The sequence below is a fragment of the Carlito syrichta genome, unplaced genomic scaffold (assembly GCF_000164805.1).
Source record: "Carlito syrichta isolate Samal-C Ts95f unplaced genomic scaffold, Tarsius_syrichta-2.0.1 Scaffold303626, whole genome shotgun sequence".
Classification (NCBI taxonomy): Eukaryota; Metazoa; Chordata; class Mammalia; order Primates; family Tarsiidae; genus Carlito; species Carlito syrichta.
Window position 1 is genome coordinate 600,899 of NW_007247722.1, and position 18,974 is coordinate 619,872.

Below are 18,974 nucleotides of genomic sequence, written 5' to 3' on the forward strand. Positions count from 1 at the left end.
CAGTAGATCGAGGCTGCAGTGGCCAGGAGCGGCCACTGCACTCCAGTCTGGGCAACAGAGTGAGACTCCAACTCAAAAAATAAAGGAAAAAAAAAAATATAGTGAAGGAATACTTATAAAGTGAATTCCACGAAGCCACTACTCAGAGCAAGAAGTGAATCCTTGCAGGAGCCTTTCAAACCACACACCAAGCCTAACTCCTCCCTCCCCTCTAAGAGGAACATCATCTTGATTATTGTGACGATTTCCTTGCCTTTAGAGTTCTTCCAATTGCTTAAACACTTCAAAGAAAAAGAGTTTGCTTTTGCTTGATTTTGAACTTTACAAATAATATTGCCGTGAATGTACTTGTGTCTAGTTTTCACTCAACCTCAAGTTTGTTAGATGTATCCATGTCATTGGACATATATTAGTTCATTTATTTGTATTGCTCTATGTATTCATTGCATGAATATATCACAATTTTACTCATCTATTCAACTGGTGATGGACATCGGGAGGGTTTTCAGTTTAGGGTTAGTTAGAACAAGGTTAGACATTCTTGAACGTGTGTTCTGGTGCACATATGGAAGAGCTTCTTTTGAACAGATGTTCAAGACTGTTCAGCCTAGGAGTAGGATTGGTGAGTCATGGAGTGTTTACTTCTTTAACTTTGCTAGTTACTGCCAACCATTTTCCAAGGTGCATAAATTATCTCTCACCAGTTGTGCATGAAAATACCTGGGAAATTGGTAAATAGCTTTTTCTTGATCAAATTAAAAGGTATGTAGCTGATCGTGAGAATAAAGAGAATGCTTGTGCTCAGGTATACTAGAAAATTCATGGACTTTAAACCATAGGATTGAATCCCCCACTTGTTAATAAGCAACCTTACCCCAGTTTCCTTTATATAAATGGGAACATCTATTTTAGGATTATGGGAAGGATTAGCTAACATACATTTGCAGTGCCTAAGGTAGTAAATGACACAAAGTACGCATGCAAAAGGGCCAGCGCTCAATGTATTTCTCTTTCTCGCTTATTTCCAAAACGAGAGTTTAAGAATCAAGGATCCAGTTTCTTTATCTAAGCAATTATTATAAGGGCAAACAGGTATACCCTGAAGATTGCTTTTTTTCTGATATCACAAATTTGTCTCTTTTGTAGTACCAGAGTTGAAAAATGTGTCTTTGATAAGACCAGAAAAATTTCCTCTAGGTCCTTTAGGATTCTAAATCCAAATATCAAATCAAGTACAGCAAAAGATACTGCCAATCTCTGATGAAGCATTTAAAAGGAAAAATCAGAAGGTAACTAAAAACAACTATTTTCAAGCCAAGCTAAAATGGGACAAGTAAATATTTCACCAGATTTTAATTTGACCATTTTCATTCAGTCATCATGATCAAGGAATAGAGTTCCTCCCTCATTTAAAAGCAGACAGGCTGCTATCAAGAATGTCCTAAATATTCCCTTAGAGTCATTCATTCACTTGAGGTTTACTGCAAGAATTGACAATGGCTCTTGGCAATTTAAGAGCCTTTTAAAACATTACTAACCTCCTTTCATTCTGAGTTATTGTGCCATTTTCCAGCTTTTTAACTGTGGTTGCTAGCACTTTATTTGCATCGTTGGCAAAATCTAAGTCTCGGACCTCCGACAGTGGGACAGACACGATGGCAAATGCTTCTTTATCTTCTTTTGTTTGGCAGGTTCCAATCTGAAATGTGTTTTGTCATTAAGATTAATTATTTTTAAAGTAACTACGCAATACCCTTTGCAGACTAACACATCTAGTGATGTTTATGAAATATAGGACAAGAACAGGTCATACAAATCCAGTAAGTCCCGTATGCATCATCCGCTATGAGACGCTGTAAGGACACAGAGATTTTCCATACCCATTTCCTACCCTGTCCCCAAAGCCCCACTAGAAATCTATCCCTTTCGCACTCACTTGCCCTCTGCTTTGGTTTCAATAGAGTATCTTCGCCCCTTTTAACATGCTGCCCCCCTTCTTACTGGTGTCCTGCTACATCCTCTTGAATGACATCCCTGCTATAGCCAGCCCATTTAGTTCAGCTACCTAAGCAATTAGAGACACCTGTGCTCAATGAAATTAATTGCAATAATCTCTAATATTGGTGAAGATGGGTTACAAGAAATATATCACACAGCATCCCTAGCCTAATCTTATTCACACAGCATTTGGCTGAAAATTAAACCAACCTCTGCAACATTTACCTTCAACATAACAGGCCTCTCTTCATCTGTGTCTATGGGAATACTAGTACTGGTTACCCACGTGTTGGTGCATAAATGCCTTAACCGGACATAAGAGTTCCTAAAAGCAAAACAATATTTTAAAAATTATTAAAAATCAGCACACTTACATATTAACATATTGAACAGCTTCACATGTGATATGAACATAAGCATATCTTAGACTAGTAATCAACTCAAGAGCCCTCTGGTTTAAGGGAAAACTCTGAATTATACACTATTTCAAAGCATGCAGTATTATAGCTTAGACCTAGTGGTTCTCAAAGTGTGGTCCCCGGACCAGTGGCATCAGCATTACCTGGGAACCTGTTAGAAATGCAAACACTGAGATCTCATTCCCTTTTTACTGAATCAGAAACTCTGGGAGTAGCGCCCAACAATGAGTAGTCTAACGGTTCCTCAGACAGCTCTCATGAACACTGAACTGAGAACACTGATCAAGCAACAAACTCAATTAAAGCTGCTGCCCAATAGTAATTCCTTTTGTAGTTTAATTATATGCATGTGAAAGTATACACTGCCAATCCTCATTATTTGTGGATTCTATAATTGTGAATGCTCCTGCTCCCTAAAATGTATTTGCAACCCCAAAGTTAATGCTCATGGAGATTTTGTGGTCATTCAAGGACATACACAGAGTGGCAAAAATTTGAGTCACCCAACAGGTACTTTCCAAGCTGAGGTTGAACAAGGCAATGCTCTGCCTTCTTGTTAATCTCTCATACTGAAAACAAGTGTTCTTTTTACAGTCTATTTAGTGACACATTTCTGTGCTTTTTGTTGGTGATTTTGATATTTAAGTGATCCCCAAGTAGTGCTAAAGTGCTGTTTGGTTTTCATAAGCACAAGGAGACTATAATGTGCCTAATGAACAAAACACTTGTGCTAAATAAGCTTTGTTCAGGCACAAGCTATAGGGCTGTTGACCACAAGTTCAATTAAGGCCTATTAAATAAGGCATCTCTAAACAGAAACACGCATAAAACAAGGTTATGTATCGACTGACAAAAATGTTGTAACCTGAAGCTTGCAGGAAACTAACACTGCATTTCCCCTAGGAACAATGGTTCACTATTTGTTAATTTCATGTGCCATAAATAACAAAAATTGACTATACATGAACTATGAGAGAGTGCCTGAGAAGGGACACCTAGAATTTCTTTCAACTCAAATATTACCATTGTTAGGAAATCTTTGATTACTATCATTTTCTTTTAACAAATATGTGTGCAATGCCTACTAAAAGAAAAGCATATTAAGTACTCTGCCTTCAAGTTGCTTAGAGTTCAGTATAAATATAAAACATAAACATGTCATACAACGTAAAGTAAAAGCATTAGGGTCAATGAGAGAGAACCAAATAAAATGCCAAGGGCCTCAGAGAAAGAGATCCATTCAACAACGTCATTCTGCTCCTTTACAAAAGTGGGTGAACTACAAACCAAGCCTCAAAATCTAAAATAGCAAACATATAATCTTTGTCCAAATTATCAGAAATTCTGAAATACCTCTGTTTTACCACTTAGCATCTTCTGCATTGAATTGCACAGATGTCATTTGTACTCAGCTGTACTCCCCATTGTATTTTAAGCATCTGGCCCACGGGTTCAACACCCGCCTGGGCAGCAAGACCTCATCTCTACAATAAATCAAAAAATCAGCTGGGCGTGGTAGCGCATGCCTGTCATTCCGGCTACTTGGAAGGCTGAGGCAGAAGGATCGCCGGAGCCCAGCAGGTCGAGGCTGCGGTGGCCGGGAGCAGCCACTGCACTCTAGTCTGGGTGACAGAGTGAGACTCCAACACACACACAAAAAAAAAAGCATCTGGAAAGTGGGGCCATAGCTTATTAGCTCTGTGACTGTCGCCTCTATTTTACCCCAGACTTTTTCAATATATGCTTACTGAGTTGACCTAGATTGCTGGGTTCCACACTAATGAGATTATGCTCCAGTATAATAACTTAGAAATGAATAAGTCTTTAGAACCTATGTCACATAAATCTGTTTTATTAAGATGATATAACCAGAATGCCTGAAACATGAAGGCACTATAGCACAATGGTTAAGAGCACAGACTTTAAGTTCACATGCTCCAGGATCAAATAGCACTTAATGAGTGTGACACAGGTTAGTTAGGTTGTCACTCCAAGCCAGTGGTTCCCAAACTCTGCTACACATCACCGGGGAAGTTTTTACAATTCCACTGCCCAGGTTGCACCACATACCAATTAAATCAAAATCTCTGGGAGTGGGAGCCAAGTATCAGTAGTTTTTAAAGATTCTCAGGTGTTCCAACACATAGCAAAGGTTGGGAGCCACTGTTCTAAACCCTTAATCCCTTGATACTTAAACTATCGTCTGCAAACCAGCAGCATCAGCTTTACCATGGGCTTGTTAGAAGTAGATTCTCAGGCCCCCATTCTAGACCGAGTGAATCAAAAACTGCATTGTCATCAGATCCACAGATGACTGAGTCTACAGTAAAGTTAAGGAAGTATCGAATGATAGAATTTAAAGTACGAGAAACATTGGACTCCACACTAGAATCACCTGGGTAACAAATGTTTTTTTAAAAAAGTGGCTGAAGGTGCAGCACAATGGCTCATGTCTGTACTTCCAGCACTTTGGAAGACTGAGATCGGAGGATTATTTGAGTCCAGGAGTTTGAGACCAGCCTGGGCAACATAGTGAGACCTCATCTCTACAAAAATTCAAAAAAATTAGCCAGGCATGGTGGCGTGTACCTGTACCCAACTACTGAAGGGGCAGAGGTGTAAGGATCACCAGAGCCCAGGAAGTCAAGGCTGTGGTGAGCTGTGATTGTGGCATTGCACTCCAGTCTGAGCAACAGAGCAAGACCAGACTCAAATAAATAAATAAATTTTTTTTTAATGGCTAGATTTTTTTAAGTGGCTAGATGTGGTGGCTCATACCAGTAATCTTGGTGCTTTGGGAGGCCAAGGCAGGAGGATTGCTTGAGCCCAGGAATTCAAGATCAGCCTGGGTAACATAGCAAGAATCCCATCTCCAAAAAAATTAGCCAGGCATGGTGACACATGTCTGTAGTTCCAGCTACTCAAGAGGTTGAGGCAGGAATATAGGTTGAGCCCGGGAGTTTGAGGATGTAGTGAGTTATGATCATGACATTGCACTACAGCCTGAGTGACAGAGTGAGATCCTGTCTCTAAAAAAAAAAATAAAGTGTGTGTCCCACCTTTGAGTGTGCTCAGGGCCTGTAGCAATTTCCGTGCTGCCCAGGTGACTCTAATTTACAACCAAGTTGAAAAACACTATTCTAACTCAGCCCCTATTTCCTAATCTGTAAGGGTCGCTGCCAAGATTAAATAAGATAATATTTATTAATAGCTTAGCACGGGGCTTACACAGAAAGTGCTCAAGAGTTATAATAATAGTTACTACAAGCATTAATTAATATTAGCTTTAAAACAATTAATGCCAAATCCATGGTAATATAGAATTCTGTACTAAACTGAATAAGGGTTCAACAGTTCTGAATAGTAACAGATTAACACCTTCAAGAGGCCTTGTCATAATTCTATGCACTTTATAGTGAGATTCATTTATCATTTCCTTAAACAAACTCTCTTGGTTAGAGTTCAAGAAGGGTTTCACTTTTGCTGACTTGAATCTAAAGTGAGTAAAACCATAGTAAGGATTGATTAAAATCCTAACACCAGGAAGAGAAGGCCAGAGACCTGGGTCAGACAAAATCTTCAGAGGGGATCTTTTTGCAGGTTTTTATTGGTGGAACAGGGAAGAGTGAGAGATGGACTCAGATAAGATCAAGATTCAGCAATATTTCTCATAAATGAGAATAGCCATGAAACACCCTGAGAAACTCACCCAGCAGTGTTTCTTGACAGCGTTTTTCACAGCTACTTTTTACCCTTCCTGAAAGACTCACAACATCTGCATTTTTGTGTAAGTAACTTCAACCTCACCACTGCTGTCCGACCAAGGCCAAGTTCAATACCGATCCAGCAAGGCCAATTTAGAGCCATTCCACTAGATCTAATAATAGGGGCAAGACTCCTGGATGCATCTAGAGAGTACGTCATGATGCTCTTCTAGGAAGGTAGACAGCTGTAGGCAAAAGAGCCTAATGCTCAAATTCAAGCAAAAGAATGCAAGAGACTCTCTTCTATTAGTCTGGCTACCTCATGACTAATCCCATTCGTTCTCAAACACTTAGATCCAACTATACTGGCCTTTGCGTTGGTCCTCAAAAAAACCTAGTACATTTCAAGATTTTTCCATGTCATGCTCCTGCGGCTTGAAATGTTCCTCCCCAATGGAGAGGACTTGGTTTCTCAATTCATTCAGATCTTTTCTCAAACGTCCTAACTCAAAGAGGTCATCTCTGAACACTCTTAACTAATAGAATTTCCACACCCTGCAATTTTTTCTCAAAGCATTTTTTGGGTTTTTTTTTTTTTGAGTTGGAGTCTCACTCTGTCACCCAGACTGGAGTGCAGTGGCCGCTCCCGGTCACCGCAGCCTCGACCCACTGGGCTCCAGTGATCCTTCCGCCTCAGCCTTCCAAGTAGCTGGAACTACAGGCACGCGCTACCACGCCCGGCTAATTTTTTTTATTTATTTATTGTAGAGATGAGGTCTCGCCTGCCCAGGCGGGTCTCGAACCCGCAGGCTCAGGCAATCCACTCACCTCAGCTCCCAAAGGCGCGGGATTACAGGCTGAGCCACCGAGCCCGGCTCCTCAAAGCATTTTTATTACCTGACCTTAAATTTTATGTTTACTATTTTGCTTACTGCCTGTCTCCCCCATTTGAATGTGCGTATATAACCATTTTGTCCACTGTCATCTTCCCAACGCCAAGGACAATGCCTGGAATGTAATCAATGTTCAGTAAATATTTGTTGACTGAATGACTACATAAATGAACAAATGGATTGATTAACGAATGAAATGAGGAAGTGGATGTACTAAAAGGAATTATTAAAAGTGTAACAAGAAATGCTTTTAGATTATTTTCCATTTTCTTATGCAAAGGTCAGTCACATAAGTAATAAGAATAAATGATTCTTATAAATTGTTCGTAATTTCTTTGGTCCTGCACATTTTAATTATTTATAAGAGTAAAACAAACTATGTTAATCTACTCACAAAAGAGGCACAATGCTTTTTACACTTTTTTTACACTTGCTCCCTAGACATCACAAAAATTATATTAACATTATTATTTTAATTCCTTACCTATAGGTATAATTATTCATAAACATTTTTTAACTGCAATTTTTTTGTTTTACCTTGGAACAAGGCAGTCAGCTCTCTGAAGAGTTGTGGCATCCAGTTCAAAAAGGGACGCGATGTCATTTCCATGTGGGACTGAGACCAAAGTGTACATGATCTTCTCCCCTGCCTGGCGTTTTTTCTTTGACGTTGGAACGTCTCCATCTCTCTGTTGAGGAGTTACAAGGTTGCTTTTATCAAGTTTTTTTTTACTAAACTCTCCAATTAATCAGAAGACAGGCTTACATTTGCATGTTATTTCGTCATTGGATGACAGGGGTGTCTATTTCACATCATCCAGAAAGAGAAACTCTGGCCTGGCAGCCTTTGAGGCACTTCTCAACAGTGATAAGTCACACACTCCTGGGGTGGATGGCTTGATCTGCCCACATCATTAAGGCACTGACAGTCATAGTCGTTATGGACTCTTCCCTTAAACCTTTTACAGAGTAGTAATTTTGAACATTCCACAGTTAAAACAAACACAGAGAGGAAACAGTGTGTTGAATCATCTAGATGTTGTAAAGAGTAGGCATTGACAGTGTTTGGGAGTTCGTGTCTAACTTTCAAAACAGAATTAGGACATTAACTTGAAGAAGAGGGGAATCAAAAGCAGTATTTCCACTCAGTTCATCAGCTGCCCCATTAGATATAAGAATATCCTATGCTTGTATAAAAAAAGAAAATAAAAAATATTTCCACACATTGAAGCCTTCTCGATGATATAAAATTTATTCAATATTTCCAGCACTCCCTACCATTTGAAGCAGGCGACCACACAAGATGAATGATTATGTACTTCTACTTGAACTTCCCCAAGCCCCAATGCTCCATGGAAGAACTGGATGTATAAGTAACCAAAATGCAATACTGCAAATACAATATACACTTGGTAATTAAGTAGATAAATACTTACACAATTTATTAAAACAAGTGAAATTTGAAAATGAGAGAGAGAGACAGACAGACTGTGCCATTGTACCATCACAGGAAGGTGAATGAAACTGAGGGAAGGAAAGGATGCTCAAAAGGCACATGAAACAGTCTATATCCATTGACAAGTATTTATTCAATGGCTGCTGTAACAACAAGGTACTATACCTGGTCATTCTAAAACATTCACTTGGAGTACCTCCCCACCCCCCAGGATGTGAGTATCATTTTCCTTGGATCAGAACACCTTGCAGTTTCATTTCTGGTCTCTTCTGTAAATGGTGCACATATTGGTAGCACCACTGAACTGGGAAATGGGCAGAGGGAACTACCAGGGTTGTCATCTGTTAAACCCCACATAGCCCAGAAGCATCTGGTAGCTCCTGTCATCTTTAATGAATATATCTTCCACAAAGACCATAATTCAGAGTTATATGAAGGTAGGTGTTTGACAAACTCTCCACAAATGTTTGACCCCCATAAGGGTTGTTTCCAATCAGTAAATATAAACTCCATTTATTGATTAAAAAAGGGCATCCTTAACCTACTCTCCATGATAAGGGAGTGTGTGTATGGAGGGAAGGAGAAAATGAGGAAAGCGTAAGCAAATGATACTTCTAAATTGGCACAAAGCATCTCAGGATAACAAAGCCATTCCCCTGGTTGTTCTCACTAAACTGACAACAAAAATTTGAGAGGAAGAAAGGTAAAAATTATCATTTCCATTGAACAAAGAGATGAGTGTGACTATCTGTGAGAGATGAAAAATGAGGGAAGAGAGAGAGAGAAGGTGCAGTGGACGAAAAATGGGAAAGAGAAGAGAAGGGAGAAAGGAGGGAGGAGGAGGAGGTGGGGAGAAAGAGAAGGGAGCAGTGGTGGTAGTGAATGCTCAGCCCCCAATTCAACTGACCTCAGTCCCAACTAACCAAAGCCAGAGGCCTGAAACATTGAAGGAGTCAATCCTCAAAGAGTAGATATAAACTCATAAGAACCTTTCTCAAGTCTTTTGAAAAAAATGATCTTGGGTCATAAAACCCACTTTCAGTAATTTGCACTGAGGACATCAAAATCTGAAAACTGAAGACAAAATCTATGAAGGGCAAAAATATCCTCTTATCTGGCAAGAAGACTAAATGTTTTTGAATAACCCAATAATAAGAGTAGACTGTCCATACAAATAATTTGGGGGAGGCGGCTGCTTAGGGGGCCTCATAGCTTAGATCATGGACACTCAAGCTTGGGATAGGTCTTTAGAGATCATCTGTGAGCTGACAAGACTTCTTCCCCAATAAATCTCTGTCAGCAGCTAGTCACGTGAAATTCTATTAAAATTTACTCCTTGATTTTAACTATTCCCTTAGAAATTCGGACAGCCCTTTGTACCGTTTTATTTCCTACATTTCAGCTCTCATGATGAGCCGGGAGCAAGATTCTAAAGGAAAGAGAACTAGTTAAAATGGAAAGGTAGGAACAGGAGAAGGAGAAGAAAACAGAAATAAGTATAGCACACACTAGCCCTTTGCACTTGGACGTCCCCTCTGAAGGGACATCGTAAATCAGGCAAACACTCAGACGTTCCCTCTCAGGGGACATAAAGAAATTGCTCATGATTATACAGGACACATTTATGCCAGTGCAAATTTTGCAAAAATGTGTTTTTCCTTGAAGTTATCCATTCAAAATGCACAAAAAAGCAAATAAAGAGAAGGAATATATACTGAGACGTACATAAAAAAATATTAGCTGGTGTTCCATAGAAAAAGAATATCCTTCCACATGATCTTCGAACAATAGACTGGACAATAAATTATATTGTTAACATGGGAGGAAGAAAACGAGACTGCATTGTCTACTCGAATAGAAAAACACCAGGTGGAAGATGTCAAACAAATTACTATTGCACAACGTGTATCAATGAGGTCAGTGACTGGTTTATGTTATCACACGTTAGAAAAATATAAGATTAAAATTTTTGTTTCTTTGTCTTAAATAAGTTCCTCATTGTCCAAAATTTCATTATAAACAAAATATCATTACAATAAAATAACTGGTTTCAACGTTATACTATTTAACATGAAGTGATTTGTTTTTCACTATTTCACACACACAAAAAAAGTGAGGTCAGGTTGCTGCTAGGTGATCCACGAGGTGTCTCCAAATGCAAAGGGCTAGAAGAAAAACCAGAGTGTGTAAGAAAAATGGCCTATGGTCCAGTGTTACTACAAGTTCTTTGTATTAGCAGGAAAAAAAATATATGTGTAATTTAGTAAAGACCTAGTGCTGAGTTAGCTACTAATACATTTTACAGATGAGCAAACTGAGAACCTAGGGTCAACTTTACATAATTATCATGTGGTGAAGCTGAAAAGGAAATACAGCTCTAGCTGGTTCCGCAGCCCAAACTCTTAATTTTTATGCTGGAGAAAGACTATGATAATGAAGAAGGTTTCCAGAAAACCATCAGCTAACAACCTGGAGAAGATAAACGTAACCAACTCTACACGTTTGACTTTTTTGCTCTATTTTTGTGACTGCCTGTTGCTGGACATGTATTTTTTGTTTTGTTTTGTGTTTTGTTTTCTTTTCATAAAAGAAAGCAAGATGCCAAGAAAAGCTCAGAACCAGGTGGCTTCACAGATGAATTCTAACAAAAATTCAAAGAAGAAATACCAATTCTTTTTAAACTCTTCCAAAAAAATAGAAGTCGAGGGAATAATACCAAACTCATTTTATGAGGTCAGTATTCCTAAAGCCAAACAAAGACATCACAAAAAAACTATAGGCCAGTATCTCTGATGAATTTAGCTGCAAAAAATCCTCAATAAAATACTAGCAAATCAAATCCAGTAACACATTAAAAAATTTATGCACCATGACCAAGTGGAATTTCTCCCGGGATTCAAGGTTGGTTTAAACATACGCAAAATAACCAATGTGATATACCAGATTAGCAGATAAAAAATTAAAACCACATGATCATCTCAATTGATGCAGAAAAATACTTAAAGTGCAACATCCAGCCGGGCTCAGTGGCTCAACCTGTAAACCCAGCAGTTTGGGAGGCCAAGCCAAATGGATTGCCTGAGGCCACGAGTTCAAGACCAGCCCGGGCAATTTGGCAAGACCTCGACTCTACAATAAAAAATAGCCGGGCATGGTAGTGCGTGTCTATAGTTCCGGCTACTCAGAAAGCTAAGGCGAAGGATTGCTGGAGCCCAGAAGTTCGATGCTAGGGTGGCCATTAGCGTGCGTGCCACCACACTCCAGCCTGGGTGGAGGCATGAAACGCCAACACAAAAAATAAAAAACAAAAAAATAAAAAGTTCAACATCCTTTCATGATCAAAAACTCTTAACAAAATAGGCATAGAAGGAAATTTCTTCAATATCATAAAGGCCATTTATGAAAAGCCCAGAGTTGATCTCATAATCAATGGGGGAAACTGAATGCTTTTCCTCCAGGATCTGGGACAAGGCACAACTGCCCACTCTCACCACTTCTGTTTAACACAGTACTGGAACTATTTGCAAGAGCAATCAGACAATGAAAGAAATAAAAGGCATTCAAATTGGATAGGAAGAAGTAAAATATCCCTGTTTGCAGGTGACATGATTTATGTATAGACACTCATAAAGATTCCACTAAAAACTGTTAGAACTAATAAATGAATTTAGTAATGTTTCAGGATACAAAATCGACATACACATTTCTTTATACCAATAATTATCTGAAAATAAAATCAAGAAAATATTTAATTTACAATAGCATCAAAAAGAATAAAATACTTAGAATAAACTTAACAAAGAACATGAATGACCTGTGCACTGAAAACTATAAAACACTGATGAAAGAAACTGAAGAAGATACAAGTAAATGGAAAGATACCCTGTATTCATGGATCAGAAGAATTAGTATTGTTACAATGTCCATAGTACCCAAAGCAATATACAGAGTCAGTTCTATCCCTATCAAAATTCCAGTAGCATTTTTCACAGAAATAGTAAAAATTCTAAAATGTGTATGAAGCCACAAAAGACCCTGATTGACCAAAACAATCTTGGAAAAGGAAATTAAAGTTTGAGGCATCAAACTTCCTCATTTCAAATTATGTTACAAAGCAATAGTAATCAAAACAGTATGGTACTAGCATAATAACACACATACACCGATGAAACAGAATAGAAAACCCAGAAATAAACCCAAATAGATGCAGTCAACTAATTTTCAACAAGGTAACCAAGAAGACAAAATGCGAAAAGGGTAAGTCTCTTCAATAATTGGTACTGGGAAAACTGAATATCCACATGCAAAAGAATAAAACTGGACCCTTATCTTATACCATACACAAAAATCAACTCAAAAAACCTAAGCACAATACTTGAAACCAAAAACTCCTAGAAGAAAATATAAGGACAATGCTTCTTATTAACCTTGGCAAAGATTTCCTGGATATCTTGCCAAAAGCACAAGCAGCAAAAGCAAAAATAAACATAATGAGATTATATCAGATCAAAAAGTTTCTGCACAGCAACGGAAACAATCAACAAACTAAAAAGGCAGCTAACAAATTGAGAGAAAATATTTGCAAACTACATCCAGATAAGCGTTTAATACACAAAATATATACAGAACACATACAACTCAACAGCCAAAAAATAGCCAGTTAAAAAGTGGGCAAAGGAGCCGGGCTCGGTGGCTCAGCCTGTAATCCCAGCGCTTTGGGAGGCTGAGATGAGTGGATTGCCTGAGTCCGCGGGTTTGAGACACACCCGGGCAACTTGGTGAGACCTCATCCCTACAATAAATCTTTAAAAATCAGCCGGGCGTGGTAGCGCATGCCTGTAATTCCGGCTACTTGGAAGGCTGAGGTGGCTGGATCGCCGGAGCCCAGCAGGTCGAGGCTGCGGTGGCTGGGAGCGGCCACTGCACTCCAGTCTGGGCGACAGAGTGAGACTCCAACTCAAAAAAAGAAAAAAAGTGGGCAAAGGACCCGAACAGACATTTCTCAAAAGCAGAAATGCCCAACAGGTTTATGAAAAGGTGCTCCACACCACCAATCATCAGAAAAATGAAAATCAAAACCAAACAAAGTATCACTTCACAACTGTCAGAATGGCTGTTGTCAAAAAGACAAGAGATAACAGGTGTTGGGGAGGCTGTGGAGAAAGGGAACCCTGTGCCCTATTTGTGGGAGTGTAGACTGGCACAGCCATTGTGGAAAACAATTTGGAAGTTCCCAAAAAATTAAAAATAGTACGATTCTATGCCCCAGCAATCTCTTTTCTGGGTTTACAGCCAGAGGAAATGAAATCACCACCTCGTAAAGAAATCTGTACTCCCACGTCCATTATAGCATTATTCACAATAGCCAAGATATGGTAACGATCTACGTGTCTATCAACAGTTGAAGAATATATACTACACACATAAATATACACACAATAGAATGTGAGCCATCCGCTAAAAAGGAGAACCTGCCATTTCCAACAACGTGGACGTACCTAGAGAACATTATGATGAGTAAAATAAGCCAAGCACAGAAAGTAAAAAACAAAATCTAAAAAACAAAACAGAACAAAACAAAAACACCAGGGGCAGGGAGAATGGGAAAATGGGGGTCAAAGGGCACAAAGTTGCAATTATGTCGATTGAATAAGTCTAGGATCTAATGTACAGCATGAGGACTACAGTTACTAATATTGTAGTGTATACTGGAAATTTGCTAAGAGAGTAAATCCTAGGTATTGTACTAATACCACAAAAACAAAAGGCAACTGTGAAATGATGGACGTGGTAATCTGCTCGACTGTAGTAATCATTTTACTATGTATATGTTTATTAAAACATAATGTTGTATAACTTAAATATATATAATATATACAATAAAAAAGAGAGAGGAAAGGAGGGAGAGAGGGAAGGCGGGAAGGAAGGAGGGAGGAAGAGAGGGAAGGAGAGAGACAGGGAGGGAAGGACTCAAACGTGTGCTGTTTCATTGATCTATACCATATAGCTTAACATGAAAATTCAGGTTATACTAAGACGTGAACGACCAAAAAAAGCAGTTTTCTCTGGAGGTTCTGAAATCTAATGGTGACACAGAAACCACATTGCTGTCTGACTGCAAATAGCTGGGAAAGAAAACCTGAAGGAGGTCTACGCCATCCTTTCACTGGGCCGAGTAGAATACCACGTGCAACTAGGAATTCATTTCCAAAGTTCAAAACGCTAGTGACAGCTGATGTTGAAGGCAATAATGACCATGAAAAGAAGGCAAAGAGAAGGAAGGCGAAGGTTTAAGAGGAGGAAGTGGTAATTCTAAAGAAAGAAAAGTAAATTTGCTTTTAATTATATCCTTAGAAACATGATTGGAAGAAATAAACCAGGAGAATTGCAGTCACAAAGAAATACTATACAAGAGATTTTTTCTGGATTTTGCAATGCTATTGCAGCCAAAAGAAAGAACTGCGGACACACTGAGTGCTGTTAATACGCATGAGAGAAGATTGCCTCCAAATGTAAGAACACAGAAACCATGAACAAGATCAGTCAGTTGTAGAAATAACCCAAAGGATTTTTGTGACCCTGGAGGCAATAGGACTTGGGCACAGGTGGCTTAAGTGGGATATTGGGAAGACACAATTAAAAAATGATATTAACTAAGGAAAAGAAAAATGTAACAATTATATTGAACCATGTCTGAAGAAAGGCTTTATAAACAGAAGAGAAGCATGTACACTAAATAAATGGAGAGTCAAACCATTTTTCTCACCATTGTCTAGTATGGATGCTATGAATGAATATGCAGTTTTCTTGGAAGAATACCATATCCTTAACAGAAATATGTATCATCTATCATCAACTAATTATAATTTAGCTTTCGATACATATTTTCCTTGAAGGAAAATTCACTAACTGACCCAACTATTAGATCTACTTAGCAATTGAAAGTTGGCATTGTAGTTTATACATCAGTCATCTGTGAGTTTATTTAGTAAGAGTCAATCATCCTACATTGACTCTCCCTTTAAAATGCTAATGAAGTGAATTTTCTATACTTATAACAAGAGATCAGAGGTTCCTAGAGATTGCCCTCCTACCCTGCTCTCCTAGGTAACATCACCCTGTAGGCACCCAACGAGAGTTGTCAGGAATATCTCTATTTTGACAGTCTTCCATTGCAACACTTAGAATCTTTTTCAAACAGAAAAAAAACTCACTAATTAGGGTTAATGAAAAGAGGTCACTCTGAACTAATCATACTACTTAAGAACTGTGCTTTTATTTTAATTACATAAGATAAACGAAAAGTACTATTCTGCTCTTAAATAATTTGCTTAGATCCTGGGAAAACAACTTCAGTGAATAGAAAAGTTCCATTTATAAATAGCATCTAAAAATTGTTCATGTGTGAATAAGAGCTTCCAACATGTTTAGAAGTTTATTTGTCTGTTTAACAGCAGTGCTGTAGTCTTAAGCATGCTGCTTTTAATCTCTTGTACTCTGCTAACTTGCTTAACAAACTCTCCTTAATAAACAGTTGAAGAGTCAACGTCAAGCCGGTCCCTTGGAGTCTGCCCCTCAAGCCAGAACCTCATGATATCTGAAAGGAGAGTGAAAAGTATACAATGTTGAATGTATGGCTCAAGCTTCAGAAGAGACAGAAGTCCATATTATGTCGTTATAACATGAAGACAATTCGACTTAAAATCGTGTGTTTGTGGCTTTTGTTTATAAATGCACACTGATTACAGGTAAGAAAAAAAAGTCACCAAAACACTAGTTCCCTACACAGAATTACAGAAGCGCAGTTCCCTCTCTCTTGCGTCATGAAAAAACATTAAGCCACAACACGGTTTAAACAGGTGTTAAATTTAACATCAGCAAGCTCTCCCAAACTCCCTCAATTTAGGGTAAGGCAGGACCTCAGACTATTCCCTAGTCAACTGAGCTCTTCATCAAAGGAGATTTTTTTTTTTTTTTTTTTTTGCTGGAAGGAAGGGCACAGGGCCTACCTCTCAGGTTACACAAGGAAAAATCTCTTAGAAAAAGCCAGCCCAATGAGAAAGAGCTCTGCCTGCCTCTCCTGCCTTTCTGGGGGCCTGCAGGAGGCGGCAGACAGTCCGTCCCCCAGAACACCTTCTCTGTTGACTCATTTGTGAGTCATCGAATTTTTAGCAAAGACATCACGTTGTAGTTCTGTTGTTGGGAGCCAGAGACATTCTGTAAGAATCGGTGTCTGCGTTTTCAGGGCTGATGCAGACCTGTGAGCGGACACAGCAGCACAGTGATGTGCAGGCATCTGTGTTTTTGTTCACATCCCCCAGTGCTCTCACTACAGACTTTATGTAACCACACATGGCACTGTCACTTAAAGCTGCAAACACTTCTTCTCCTGCCAAGGCTCCTTAAGAAACGATTACTCTCCAACCAGTTCCTAATAGGACCCTTTTTTCTTTCTTTTCCTTATCATCACATCACTGATAAATATACTCGTATAGCAAACCTCAAGGAAATGTGGGAGGTTCCTCTCAAAATTTGGTACTTGAGGAAATTTGGGGGTCTTTCAGAACCTGTTACCCCCATCCCCCAATTCTACACAATAGACTTTTTAAGTATATTTCAGCAAAGTGTGCTGGTTCCTGGAACATTTCTGTCTGTTTATATAAATGCACATAAACCAGTGGTTCTCAACGGGGGGAGACTGATGCTCCCCAGGGGGCATTTGGCAATTTCGGGACACACTTTTAATTGCCACAATTATGGGGAAGGGAGGAGGACTGTTGCTGACACATCATCAGAAGAGGACACAGATGCTGGTAAACATCCTACAATACAAAGAATATGCTCTCACAACAAAGAATGATCTGGCCCAATATGTCAATATTGCTGAAGTTGGGAAACCACGATGTAGACAAAAGACATTCCCAAGAAAAATCAGATCACTTCACACATAAATACGGCAATGTTAAGATGGGCGGTATTATTCCCAAAAATTCCCCTTCAAAGAGCCATTTGAAAAGATGCAGCCTGTCAATGAGAAGAAACATGACTGTCAGGTTCCCAGCTGGGCTTGACACTGTTCCAATGTTTACAGGGTCCCCGTGGATGCTGAACATTTGTAAGATTGGAAATAACAGACTCCTTTGTAGAATAAATACAGCAATTTGTGTCTTAATGGGAGCTCTCACACATACCACCTCACTTCAGCTGCACCATGCATTAATCTTGGAAACTTCAAAACTGGAAGGCAACATTTTGATAAAGGTTTCTAAATTACAGAAAAAATATTAACTGAACATTAAATAGACAACCTAGGAAAAATTAGGACAGAAAAACTTAGCGTGGTCATAATAAGCTCGGTGTTACTAGAACCCAGCTCTGAGGTGAAATAGCACTCTGTTTTGGGAAATAGATTTCCTGTTCCACAGGCTAGAGACAAACACTGACAGCTCCTTTGTTTTCTTCTTTAGACAGAAATATAATTATTGCTACATGGTAAACGGTCTAGAAAATAAGAAGTCATATTGTTGTGTTTATAGTTCCATAGTCTCAGATTTGTTTACTCTCATGCTAGGTATTCTGGAGAGGAAAAAAATTAAATTAAATCAAATGTCTCCAGTTGAATGTCTCTCTGTGATGACAGATGAGACTCAGCCATAAACTTCAAAAGCAAAAGCAGACCCATCTGGCTTGTGTGCAGTTAAGGTACCGCCAGTGACAACTGCTTAAACAGAAAAGCATTCGTTCTCACCTTTAGAGGTGAATGAAGAAACTGTGTTTTGGAATGAAAAGGGAAAAAAAAGCTATCAAGTCTAACCAAAATCTTGACTGGCACAAAGAGTGAACTTCACAGATTTCTGATTTATTTATCTTTTCTGGGCTGTTCATAAACCTTCATATTACACAGTCATCCCTTGGTATCTGCAGGGGATTGATTCCAGGACCCCTGTGAAGACAAAAGTCTGCTCAAGTCCCTGATATAAAATGGCATAGTATTTGCATATAACCTACACACATCCTCTCAAATACTTTAAATTATCTCTAGATTACTTATAATACCTAATTCAATGTCAATGCTAATAAATAATTGCCATGCTGTACTGTTTTTTAAATTTGTATTTTGCTTGTTTCTTTCTGAATACTTTTGATCTGTGGGTGGCTGAAGACACGAATGCAAAGGCCATGGTTATGAAGGAAGATTGTATCCTCTCACTCTGTTCTGCCCAGAACCATCAGTAGCATCAGCAGATACTATGCACCAGAAAGAAGATGAGCACAGAGACTTAATTTGATTGCACAATTTGAAGCTTTGATATGATACCCTTTTCACTGAAACAACTTACATTTTTATTTTTATTTTATTTATTTATTTATTTATTTTGAGTTGGAGTCTCACTCTGTCGCCCAGACTGGAGTGCAGTGGCCTGCTGGGCTCCGGAGATCCCTCCGCCTCAGCCTTCCAAGTAGCTGGAACTACAGGCGCGTGCTACCACACCCGGCTAATTTT

At 38.9% G+C, this 18,974-nt stretch overlaps 1 protein-coding gene across 1 annotated transcript in view; it reads right to left on the reverse strand.

The window, feature by feature from the left end:
• Positions 1 to 18,974, reverse strand: part of ITPR2 (inositol 1,4,5-trisphosphate receptor type 2) — a 496,128-nt gene that overhangs the window by 336,973 nt on the left and 140,181 nt on the right. Inside the window, exons 11-13 of the mRNA XM_008058785.2 lie at positions 7,552 to 7,703; positions 2,224 to 2,323; positions 1,539 to 1,699 (exon numbers count right to left, since the gene is read on the reverse strand). Coding sequence (XP_008056976.1) covers positions 1,539 to 1,699; positions 2,224 to 2,323; positions 7,552 to 7,703 — 413 coding nt within the window. The remainder of the gene's footprint in view (positions 1 to 1,538; positions 1,700 to 2,223; positions 2,324 to 7,551; positions 7,704 to 18,974) is intronic.